This window comes from Berghia stephanieae, chromosome 1, assembly GCF_034508935.2.
Source record: "Berghia stephanieae isolate SIO BIC M18660-M18661 chromosome 1, UCSD_Bste_1.3, whole genome shotgun sequence".
NCBI lineage: Eukaryota > Metazoa > Mollusca > Gastropoda > Nudibranchia > Aeolidiidae > Berghia > Berghia stephanieae.
In genome coordinates this window covers 1,671,314-1,683,813 of record NC_088360.1, presented here as the reverse complement: position 1 = coordinate 1,683,813, position 12,500 = coordinate 1,671,314, and the positions used below count along the sequence as shown (strand labels likewise).

The 12,500-nt window shown below is 40.1% G+C and overlaps 1 protein-coding gene across 12 annotated transcripts in view; it reads right to left on the bottom strand.

The window, feature by feature from the left end:
* The window catches only part of LOC144963146 (uncharacterized), a 39,069-nt gene that overhangs the window by 2,207 nt on the left and 24,362 nt on the right, over nucleotides 1-12,500 (bottom strand). For all 12 annotated transcript variants that reach the window (XM_078896851.1, XM_078896860.1, XM_078896878.1 and 9 more), the window contains 2 exons: nucleotides 10,679-11,158; nucleotides 5,651-5,770 (listed from right to left, as the gene is read on the bottom strand). In XM_078896851.1, coding sequence (XP_078752977.1) covers nucleotides 5,651-5,770; nucleotides 10,679-11,158 — 600 coding nt within the window. The remainder of the gene's footprint in view (nucleotides 1-5,650; nucleotides 5,771-10,678; nucleotides 11,159-12,500) is intronic.

The following is a 12,500-nucleotide window of genomic DNA, read 5'->3' as shown; positions in this document are numbered from 1 at the left end:
AATAATAATAGTAATAATAATAATAATAATAATAATAATAATAATAATAATAATAAAAATAATAATAATAATAATAATAACAATAACAAATAATAATAATAATAATAATAATATAATATTTCTTGTCCAAAAAATGGAAATTTGTCATCTGATCTACAATGTTTGGATTAAAAAATACAATAGATCGACAAAAATACATTAATACAATGACAATATATAAACATCAATATGATAATAAATGGTATTAAAATCAAAATGAAGATGACGTTTCATAACAGGTTCAAAAACCCATACATACTCTCTTACACGCACACCTCCACATACCCCTACACCTACACACACACACACACACACACACACACACAAATAACATCGGCCATATTATTGCATTATCAAGATATTATAAAGATGTATTAAAAAGGGGTCTAATACCTTTTATATAATATATCTTTTTTAACAGCTCAAATGCTCACACACGATGGGATACACACACATGCACATACACAAACACACACAAACAAACGTAGACACAATACTCCCACACATAAACATCCACACACAAACACACACACACATGATAACTATTAAAATTGCCAATCATTTTTTAAAAATGCGTTGTCTCTATACAAAATATTTTGTTTTGTTTTGTTTTGTCATGCTTTTATTTCACAAACTTTACGTGGATTTTGCATATTATTTATATTCCTATTCCATTCATTCATCTTGACGGTCCAAAACCAAAAAAAAATCATATAATAACGAAGAACCCAAATGAAAAATAAACTTAAAAAAAAAACAAAAAAAAAACGAGCTTTAATATAGCTTTATTTTTTTTAAAAATAGACTAAACGAGCTCAAAGCGCTTTACAAAAGATGTGAAAATCCAAATTCTTAAAAATGTGGTAGGCTACACTGTCAACCAGTAAAATTTCAAACCAACTAAATAAACTCTACAGAACTACAGAAATTATTTCTTCATTAGAACTATCTCGGAGTGGAATGGGCTGGATGAACTGGTCATCATGGCACCACACCTAAACGATTTCAAGGCCCGACTGACATGGGTCGCGCCCAATGAGGACGCCGCTGAAATACAACCAGACCATTGGTTTCTTCAGCGCCAACCATATATACAGATACAGATACTCTATCCATTCCAATCCTATCAAAAAATTCATGTGGTCTAAAACCCATTACAAAGTTAAACCTATTTAACTCGTTGTTAAAATAAAAAACATCGTGCATAAAATAATGAATATAAATTCGCAGATGGCTAGAAGAAGTAGATTTTTAGATAGATATCTATTAGATCTATACAGTATTAGTATTAGTATGCAAATTAATTGTGACACCACTCTCTACCTTAGTAATTTGTGAATAGGTGGTTCAAAGAAATGTTCCAAAAGTAATTATTTTTAGCATCCAATATATATATATATATATATATATATATATATATATATATATATATATATATATATATATATATATATATACATAACCTATCTGGTTCTCAAACCTCCTGTGGTCTGGTGATACCCAGGTAGATTTATTTATATCCTTGTGGGGGAAATGCTCCCACCTATAACAAAGCTATTAAATGCCAACAGCTTACCATTTTCATTCATTTGTCCAAGTCTAAGATAGCCCATGCATTGTTCAAATCCATAATTATTTACACATACTTTTGCATTCAAATACCCCATTATTATACTTATATCTCTGTCTTTCAATTTTTTCAATTAATTTCTTGGAGTTGGCAATAGAAATTCTCTTTTTTTTTTTGTCTTCGTCAGTATCATTGGTAGGGGCATGACCACTGTACAATAATTAGATCTATATTACTTATTTTGGCCTTGAATTTGGCACATATGTGACCCACGGTGTCAAAGCTGTGTTATGTCGGGATCCACTCGGTAAGGGAAATTGAATTCATAGCCACAAATATCCAACTTGGGTTTAATTTCTGCACGTTCTGGTGGAGTATAAAGACTATTTCTTGCATTGCAAAAACTTCCAAGGTCCAATTTCTCATCATTCCATCTCTAAATTCACTTTTTGGGGTCTGAATCATTCCGACATAATACCGTTTTGAGACGGAGGGTCACATATACTTCTAGAGCTGACTGGTTCCCCGCTAATCAATTATTGCTGCGATTCCTTACTTATCATACATGCAACACCTTCAGTATATCGTGCCTCTTTCTCATGGCCTGAGTAGAAAATAATGTCTCCAGTGGCAAGCCTCAATTGGTCTGCCTGCGTCCATCGGGTCTCACATAGACCGAGCAGGGATATATTGTATGTCTCCAGTGGCAAGCCTCAATTGGTCTGCCTGCGTTCATCGGGTCTCACATAGACCGAGCAGGGATATATTGTATGTCTCCAGTGGCAAGCCTCAATTGGTCTGCCTGCGTCCATCGGGTCTCACATAGACCGAGCAGGGATATATTGTATGTCTCCAGTGGCAAGCCTCAATTGGTCTGCCTGCGTCCATCGGGTCTCACAGAGACCGAGCAGGGATATATTGTATGTATCCAGTGGCAAGCCTCAATTGGTCTGCCTGCGTCCATCGGGTCTCACATAGACCGAGCAGGGATATATTGTATGTCTCCAGTGGCAAGCCTCAATTGGTCTGCCTGCGTCCATCGGGTCTCACAGAGACCGAGCAGGGATATATTGTATGTCTCCAGTGGCAAGCCTCAATTGGTCTGCCTGCGTCCATCGGGTCTCACATAGATCGAGCAGAGATATATTGTATTCTCCAGTGCCAAGCCTCAATTGGTCTGCCTGCGTCCATCGGGTCTCACATAGATCGAGCAGGGATATATTGTATGTCTCCAGTGGCAAGCCTCAATTGGTCTGCCTGCGTCCACCGGGTCTCACAGAGACCGAGCAGGGATATATTGTATGACTCCAGTGGCAAGCCTCAATTGGTCTGCTGCGTCCATCGGGTCTCACATATACCGAGCAGGGATATATTGTATGTCTCCAGTGGCAAGCCTCAATTGGTCTGCCTGCGTCCACCGGGTCTCACAGAGACCGAGCAGGGATATATTGTATGACTCCAGTGGCAAGCCTCAATTGGTCTGCCTGCGTCCATCGGGTCTCACATAGACCGAGCAGGGATATATTGTATGTCTCCAGTGGCAAGCCTCAATTGGTCTGCCTGCGTCCATCGGGTCTCACAGAGACCGAGCAGGGATATATTGTATGTCTCCAGTGGCAAGCCTCAATTGGTCTGCCTGCGTCCATCGGGTCTCACATAGACCGAGCAGGGATATATTATTGTATGTCTCCAGTGGCAAGCCTCAATTGGTCTGCCTGCCTCCATCGGGTCTCACAGAGACCGAGCAGGGATATATTGTATGTCTCCAGTGGCAAGCCTCAATTGGTCTGCCTGCGTCCATCGGGTCTCACATAGACCGAGCAGGGATATATTGTATGTCTCCAGTGGCAAGCCTCAATTGGTCTGTCTGCGTCCATCGGGTCTCACATAGACCGAGCAGGGATATATTGTATGTCCGCATTTCTGACGCCACTTGAGTTGCTTTCCCTGCTTCATATTTTGTGCGGACATTCCACGTGAATGAATGAATGCATTTATATAGCGCCTAGATTCACAATGTGCTCAGAGGCGCTTTACAATATGCAAATAAAACAAAACAATAAATTTATAATTTAAGCATAAACTCTATCATATTTTAATAGCATCAATCAATTTGTAATCTAATTACCACGCACTGTACTACAAAATGAAAATTTAGGATATCTATAATATGAAGGTCTGATAGAAATGATAAACATCAAATGATTTTCTAAAGAGATGTGTTTTAAGTTTCTTTTTAAAATGTTCAAATGTCGGACATTTTTTGAGGGATGAAGGTAGTTGGTTCCATAAGACGGGTGCGACTGGCTAAAAGATCTCTCACTAAAAGACGATCTACAGCGAAGAACCTGGAAGAGATCCTGACCACTGGATCTAAGTTCTCTCTCCGGCACACAGAGATTAACCATATGTTGTGGGTTTACAGGAGCCGTCTCATTAAAACATTTAAAAGCATAGCATAGAATATTGAACATAATTCGGCTGTTAACAGAGAGCCAATGCAGAGTTATTAAAATCGGCGTTACATGCTCTTTCACCCCACAACCAGTCACCAATTTAGCAGCTCTATTTTCCACTTTCTGAAGCTGTCTAATTATATATTTTGGTGACGATTGTAACAGAGCGTTACAGTAGTCTATTCGGTTTAGTACAAGTTATGTCATTACGTGGCGATCTGTGTCTTCGTCTTGGGTAGTAAAAGGGGCGCTAATCTTGAACTTCCTTGCGGATTTCATTTCCCAGGGGTCATACGTCGATGGTACGGGAAGACATTTCTAGTCCCAAGTTATGTCCTAATGGCTTTAGTCTGGATGGTACGGGAAGACAATTCTAGTCCCAAGTTATGTCTGAATGGCTTTAGTCTGGATGGTACGGGAAGACACTTCTAGTCCCAAGATATGTCTGAATGGCTTTAGTCTGGATGGTACGGGTAGACACTTCTAGTCCCAAGTTATGTCTGAATGGCTTTGGTCTGGATGGTACGGGAAGACCCTTCTAGTCCCAAGTTATGTCTGGATGGCTTTAGTCTGGATGGTACGGGAAGACACTTCTAGTCCCAAGTTATGTCTGAATGGCTTTAGTCTGGATGGTACGGGAAGACACTTCTAGTCCCAAGTTATGTCTGAATGGCTTTAGTCTGGATGGTACGGGAAGACACTTCTAGTCCCAAGTCATGTCTTAATGGCTTTAGTCTGGATGGTACGGGAAGACACTTCTAGTCCCAAGTTATGTCTTAATGGCTTTAGTCTGGATGGTACGGGAAGACACTTCTAGTCCCAAGTTATGTCTTAATGGCTTTGGTCTGGATGGTACGGGAAGACACTTCTAGTCCCAAGTTATGTCTTAATGGCTTTGGTCTGGATGGTACGGGAAGACACTTCTAGTCCCAAGGTATGTCTGAATGGCTTTAGTCTGGATGGTACGGGAAGACACTTCTAGTCCCAAGGTATGTCTGAATGGCTTTAGTCTGGATGGTACGGGAAGACACTTCTAGTCCCAAGTTATGTCTGAATGGCTTTAGTCTGGATGGTACGGGAAGACACTTCTAGTCCCAAGGTATGTCTGAATGGCTTTAGTCTGGATGGTACGGGAAGACAATTCTAGTCCCAAGTTATGTCTGAATGGCTTTGGTCTATATGTTTTCGTAACATGATTGGTTTTACTGGTCGAGTTGTTAGGCCTATTCCAACATATTTATACTCCCAGGGAGTTGGACCTTATTTAGTCAGGTCTTTCCCCTTTGACCCAAGTGTTAATTTTTTTTTCTTCCAAATCTTATCCTAATAGGGAATGGGATTAGCGGAAGAGTAGCGTCCCTTGATTGGACGATACCTTACGTCTCTCTTGTCCTCGCCTTCGATGAAGTGTCTCAAGCCGCTTTCACCGGAAGCGAGGACGAGAGACGCATGCGTACAACCAACATGACGTTCTCTCTTTTAATAACTTTTCCGCCGGTGACGTCCAATCAAGGGACGCTACTCTTCCGCTGTTCTCATTCCCTATAAAGATGAATAGCATTTTATTATTATGAAAGTTACTTACTGATACAAGTTTTGCCGACGGCATCGAGTCCTTGTTCACATGTACAGTTAACTCCCCCTCTTGTGTCAGTACATATCCCCTCGCAATCTCCATTGTTCATGGCACAGCTCACCGCGTATCCTGGAAATAAAACAGTGTAACATGTAAAACAGAAATGCTTGCTTGAAAATGCCGGTATCACAACAAGCCGTTGAAACAATGTTTAAGACTTCCCGCGGCACTAAATCTTGATTGGTCATTTCAAGCAAAATACAATGTGCGGCTAGTGGTATGACACTCGCTTTCGGATCGAAAGGTCCTGGGTTCGAGCCTCGCGCTTGGCACATAGTTGAGTCCTTGGAAAAGGCTCTTTACTCATATTCTTTCACCGTACTCAGGTGTAAAATGAGTACCTGGCCGGTAACAGCGTTGTCTTTGTCCGAAAAATTGTAATATCGCCTAACAGGAGTTATGTCCCGTCCTTCATGTTAAATGTTGCTGTTGACCAGCGACCCCTTGTAAAGCGCTTTGAGCACATTTAGTGGATATTGCGCAATATAAAAGCTCAATTAAATTTTTTTTTTAAATTAAAGATTCTTTAACTAGTCAACTTCCGTACTCTGGAAAAACTGGCATTAAAAAACATTTGGCCAGACAAATCGTCCTTCAACAATCGACCGATTTAAATGACCCTCATCTTGGCAAAAACTCTTATATCTGGGACTTCACGAAGTTTGATTTGCCAAAAGTCCCAGGTTTGAGAGGTTTTGCCAAAAGTGCCAGAATTGAGAGATTTTGCCAAAAGTCCCAGGTTTGAGTTTTTGCCAATAGTGCCAGGTTTTAGAGATTTTGCCAAAAGTGCCAGGTTTGAGAGTTTTTGCCAAAAGTGCCAGGTTTGAGAGTTTTTGCCAAAAGTGCCAGGTTTGAGAGATTTTGCCAAAAGTGCCAGGTTTGAGAGAGTTTGCCAAAAGTGCCAGGTTTGAGAGATTTTGCCAATAGTGCCGGGTTTGAGAGTTTTTGCCAAAAGTGCCAGGTTAGAGAGATTTTGCCAATAGTGCCAGGTTTGAGAGATTTTGCCAAAAGTGCCAGGTTTGAGAGATTTTGCCAAAAGTGCTAGGTTTGAGAATTTTTGCCAAAAGTGCCAGGTTTGAGAGTTTTTGCCAATTGTGCCAGGTTTGAGAGTTTTTGCCAATAATGCCAAGTTTGAGAGATTTTGCCAAAAGTGCCAGGTTTGAGAGATTTTGCCAAAAGTGCCAGGTTTGAGAGATTTTGCCAAAAGTGCCAGGTTTGAGAGATTTTGCCAAAAGTGCCGGGTTTGAGAGATTTTGCCAAAAGTGCCAGGTTTGAGAATTTTTGCCAAGTAAAGGGTCATTTAAATCGATGGATAAAATTTAATGGACGAGGTTTTTTTTTTTTTAGGCTAAAGTTTTAAATACAAGGTTCATTTTAGAGTACGGCAGTGAACTGGTCAACTCAGTCAATCCTAGACGGCAGTGAACTGGTCAACTCAGTCAATCCTAGACGGCAGTGAACTGGTCAACTCAGTCAATCCTAGACGGCAGTGAACTGGTCAACTCAGTCAATCCTAGACGCAGTGAACTGGTCAACTCAGTCAATCCTAGACGGCAGTGAACTGGTCAACTCAGTCAATCCTAGACGGCAGTGAACTGGTCAACTCAGTCAATCCTAGACGGCAGTGAACTGGTCAACTCAGTCAATCCTAGACGGCAGTGAACTGGTCAACTCAGTCAATCCTAGACGGCAGTGAAGTGGTCAACTCAGTCAATCCTAGACGGCAGTGAACTGGTCAACTCAGTCAATCCGAGAGATTTTTGCTACTTTTCAAAATTGGAAAAAAATGTATTAAAAATGAACATGTGCATAGATTGTTTTATTCAACTACCATTAACATACAAAAACTAAAATCATTAACTTTGATACTACGCCTATAATTTGTCTCAGAAAAAATGTAATAAATAGACATGGGGTAAAAGTAACCCTAGTAAACTACGGATATAGTCGGTGTTAGGGTTGAGTGGGTTAAAAGTCTGAAATGTTGATGAGTTACTTCATTTGTTTTTACTCGAGCATCTTCTGAGTCCATATTTACCCCCACAATGTGGTGCCGATATTTGATCTAGTGGTATGACATTCGCCTTCGGATCGGAAGGTCCAGGGTTCGAGTCCCGAGCGTCGTATATTTGAGTCCTCGAAAAAGGCTCTTTACTCACATTCTCTCACCGTACTCAGGTGTAAAAGGAGTACATGGCCGTTTACAACGTTGTCTCTGTTCGAAAAAAATGTATTATCGCCTAACAGGCGTCATGTCTCGTCCTACATGTTAAGTGTTGCTGTTGGCTAGGGACCCATTGTAAAGCGCTTTGAACACGATCGGTGGATATTTCTCTATATAAAAGCTCAAGTTTTATTTTTAATTTTCCATGGTTGAAATAAAATTTTGATTGAATTCTTATAAAGTTACATACAATACCCATCATTTTATACATATAGGTAAGTAGGGATATGTTAAGTACTGTGGGGTGGGGCTGGGGTGGGGGGTGGGGGGAAGGCAGGTTGCGGCTATTTTGTCTTGTGGCATGGCATTGGCTTTCTAACTTAAATAAACAGCAGTAATCCTATATCCACGCAACAAACGAAAGGGAGCGATCTATAGGGAATGAGATTAGCGGAAGAGTAGCGTCCCTTGATTGGACGTCACCCATAGTCTGTGACGTCACCGGCGGAAAAGTTATTAGAGAGAGAACGTCATGTTGGTTGTGCGCATGCGTCTCTCGTCCTCACTTCCGGTGAAAGCGGCTTAAGACAATTCAAGACGTTCTCTCTGTAAGGTGACGTCCAATCAAGGGACGCTACTCTTCCGCTAATCTCATTCCCTATATTCAGGTTTTCGTCCAACCAAGTCATCGATCACATGATTTGTTTCTGTCTAACGATTGGATATGTCTTTTAAAAACACGCTGCTTTGTTTATGAAATGTGTAAAAATACCCATGGGTCAAGCTGAAAAAACAAAGACTTATTGTGAAGTTAGATATTTCGAAAACTGTGAACACCTTTCACTATGTGGATCACTTTGAGCACTTTTTGCTATGTGACCAATGACCCCGAACACATGGATCGGTACTATAGGGAATGAGATTAGCGGAAGAGTAGCGTCCCTTGATTGGACGTCAACTTACAGAGAGAACGTCAATTTGGTTTTGAAGTGTCTCAAGCCGCTTTCACCGGAATGGAGGACGAGAGACGCATGCGCACGACCAACATGACGTTCTCTCTCTAATAACTTTTCCGCCGGCGACATCACAGACTATGGGTGATGTCCAATCAAGGGACGCTACTCTTCCGCTAATCTCATTCCCTATAATAATAGATCATTATTGTCCATAAATATGTCAATTTGTGATTTAGTTACACTTGTTATAACGTTATATGATACCTAGGTATAACATTGACCAGATATTTCACTCCTACTTATTTCCTCTCTCTCTCTCTCTCTCTCTCTCTCTCTCTCTCTCTCTCTCTCTCTCTCTCGACTACACTCGGGATCGATCTTGGTCCCTTTGGGTGTGAAACTAGTACTCTACCAACTGAGCTATCGGAACTCCTTTATAAAAACTGATGAGATTTTCTTTGGTGTGGTTAGTATGTCAGTTGTGCTTGGTAGAGCCGCGATTTCCCGCGAGATTGTAGTTGCCGGTCCGTGGATGAATACTTCCATAAGTTGCCGACTACCTACTCGTGTTCATGAATACTTCTGAACAAAAAAGAAAATGAAGCAAAGATTTATATTATATGGATATTGCGCTATATAAAGCTCAAAGCTCAAAGCTCAATGTTTAATTGTGATATTTGATTTCTTTGGCATGATTATATTATTGTAGCCAAGACTCTTTTATGGTGTTTTTACTAAATAATTACGAATTTATCAAAATCTTGTGGATTATTGATCCCTTTAAAAAAAATAATCTTGGTCCATTTACTAAGTTAGTTCTGAATTCATGAAGACTTTTGATCCGAGATGCAAGTTGCTGAATCCGCTGCTTGTATTCTGGTGATCTGGCTTCGAACACCAGGTCTTCACAGCCCTAGTGTTTGTCCACGTGAGGCTCTCTCTTTGGCAACTTTTGAAGTCGAAATTGGCCATGTGGAATTTTGGTAACCTTCAGTCTGGCAGCCCTGCTTAAAAGTTGATAATTGATAAGTGCCTTCTTTTTAAATTTTAGATTTCAAGTTTTGAGCTTTCATTTTGGTGGGCTTTTGTCTGAACTTGACTTTATTGTTGGACTTCGGTGATTCTCATATTTTAGATTCTAAAGATCGTTATATATAATTTGTAACAGGATTGTTAAGTGACTAATTTCTACCTGTCCAATATGTACCCGCTGTGGGCAAGAACCCGAGACGGCAGAGCATCTAGTCGAAAGGTGTGTTGTGACGATGCTAACGGCGGGTTCGCGACGGTGCACGAATGCGGACCGGACTTTGCTGATTGGGTCGATCGTCATAACATAGTAGTGTGAACCATAAGAAGCTGCTGCCATAAGTACAACACAAAAGCCCCTGATTACCGCCCCCACACCTCCCCCCTTCCCCAAAAATTTGACTTAAAATAGCGTTGCGGGAAGTAGCCTTTCAAAATAAAAAAGGTGAAGGTCACTGAGCACTGAAGAGTGGCAACCCTGTCAACGTTCACAATTATATACAACTGTAAAACACAATATTTATTGTGGACGACACAAATGAAATCTAGACAATTTTCTTAAATTAAAATGATGTTTTGTAAATGTATGACAGAAGTCGGCTGGAATGCTTTTCGTTTAACATTGTGGATATTTGCTCATATTTTTGTACTGTCGGCGTTGCCATGTTAGAAAGACATGATATAATTCTTAGTTAATATTACTGTTCATTTTCCCCATTAATTTGAGTTTGATTAAGCTCATTGAACTATACCTCTTTATTTTAAAGTAGTTTATTCAGTTGGTAATAATATTATATACATGTTTGGGTAAATCGGTAATGATCCTACCTTCAGTGATTGTTGTAGCTTCCGTGGATGTCGTAGTTTTTATAGTTGTCAGTGTAGAAGATTTTGGTGACCTAAAAGGTTCTGTGGTTGTGTTAGCTTCTGAGCGTACAGGAACTTCTTTGGTTTTTGCAGCTTCAGCGTTTGTTGTGGCTTCTGCGGTTACGATAGCTTGTGTGCGCGTATTAGCTTCTATGGTCGCTGGAGCTTCAGTTTTTGCTGTAACTTCAGTTTTTGCAGCTTCAGCGTTTGTTGTGGCTTCTGCGGTTACGATAGCTTGTGCGCGCGTATTAGCTTCTATGGTCGCTGGAGCTTCAGTTTTTGCTGTAGCTTCAGTTTTTGCAGCTTCAGCGTTTGTTGTGGCTTCTGCGGTTACGATAGCTTCTGTGCGCGTATTAGCTTCTATGGCCTCTGGAGCTTCAGTTTTTGCTGTAGCTTCAGTTTTTACAGTTTTTGCTGTAGCTTCTGCAGCTGTTTTAGCTTCTGTGGTTATAATGTCATAATAATGGCATTCGTCATTAGTAATAGGGACAATGGTGATTATAATGATGATGATGATGATGATGATGATGATGGTGATGATGATGATGATGATAATGATGATGATGATAATGATGATGATGATGATGATGATGATGATGATGATGATGATGATGATGATGATGATGATAATGATGATGATAATGATGATGATGATGATGACGATGATACAGACACCCCCAGAAAAAAAGGATGCTTATTATCCCAACAGTATCAGGGCTCGAGGAGGGACTAACCGCGATCCGAGAAAACACGGAGCTTCAACTTCAATTAAGCACGCTACAAGCTACATGCATACGATTGATTAAATTGGCTGCAAACTATTTGTGACCCTTCGTCTCAAAACGGTATTATGTCGGAACGAACCAGATGCTTAAAAGGTGAATTAAATGTTAAAATTGGTCAAAAATATAAATTGTTGGCATTAGCACCCTAAAATAAGGTATCCATTCTCATCAATAAAACATACAAACTCAACACAAGTCTGATATTTCTGACTATAAATTCAATTTTCAACATCTTAACCATCCCGACTTAATATCGTTTTGAGGCGAAGGGTCACATTTGTCCAAGTATGAGGGCATCAATAAAACGATAAACTCCTTGTAAATAACTTATGTACATAGGTACTTACAATCAGAATAAATCTGACCCAACATTTTTTGGTCGGCTAGAAGTGCGAGTGGATTTTTTTTGTTGGATTCATTCTTTTCTTATTAATATAATACGCTTCAACAGTCATGACGTCACTTCCCTTGTAATGACGCAAATTACTTAGTAACTGGCTAGCGCTCTAAACTATCAGAACAATGGCGGACGTCCTTATGAAATATTTCTCCGACGAGCATAAAAGCGTATCCAGAGGGGAAACAAAACAACATAAATTTGATCATGTTTTGACTTTTACACATTCTGATCACAAGACAAATGAAAAGTTCTAGCCACCATGAAGAATAAAAAGTGCCGATTTTCTTTGTTTAGAACCACGATGGCCACCGTTGCTGGGCGACGTGACATCAGACTATTGAATCCAATTGTGAAGGTCACGAGTCATGTCTTCGACAGTATACGAACCAAATAAAAACCACTGATATATTTATGCAATATGAGGATATCGCCGGTTTTAGTAGATTCTGTCACCATAACGATACAGATAGAGCTACCCTATGGCTGTCGGTGACTAGCCATGTAAAACGCCTTTGTGGTCGGGAGAATATTTCATATCCATGAAACAAATTTTAATATTTTAATTGACATTCAATTCTCCTCTTAAACGACAATGGCC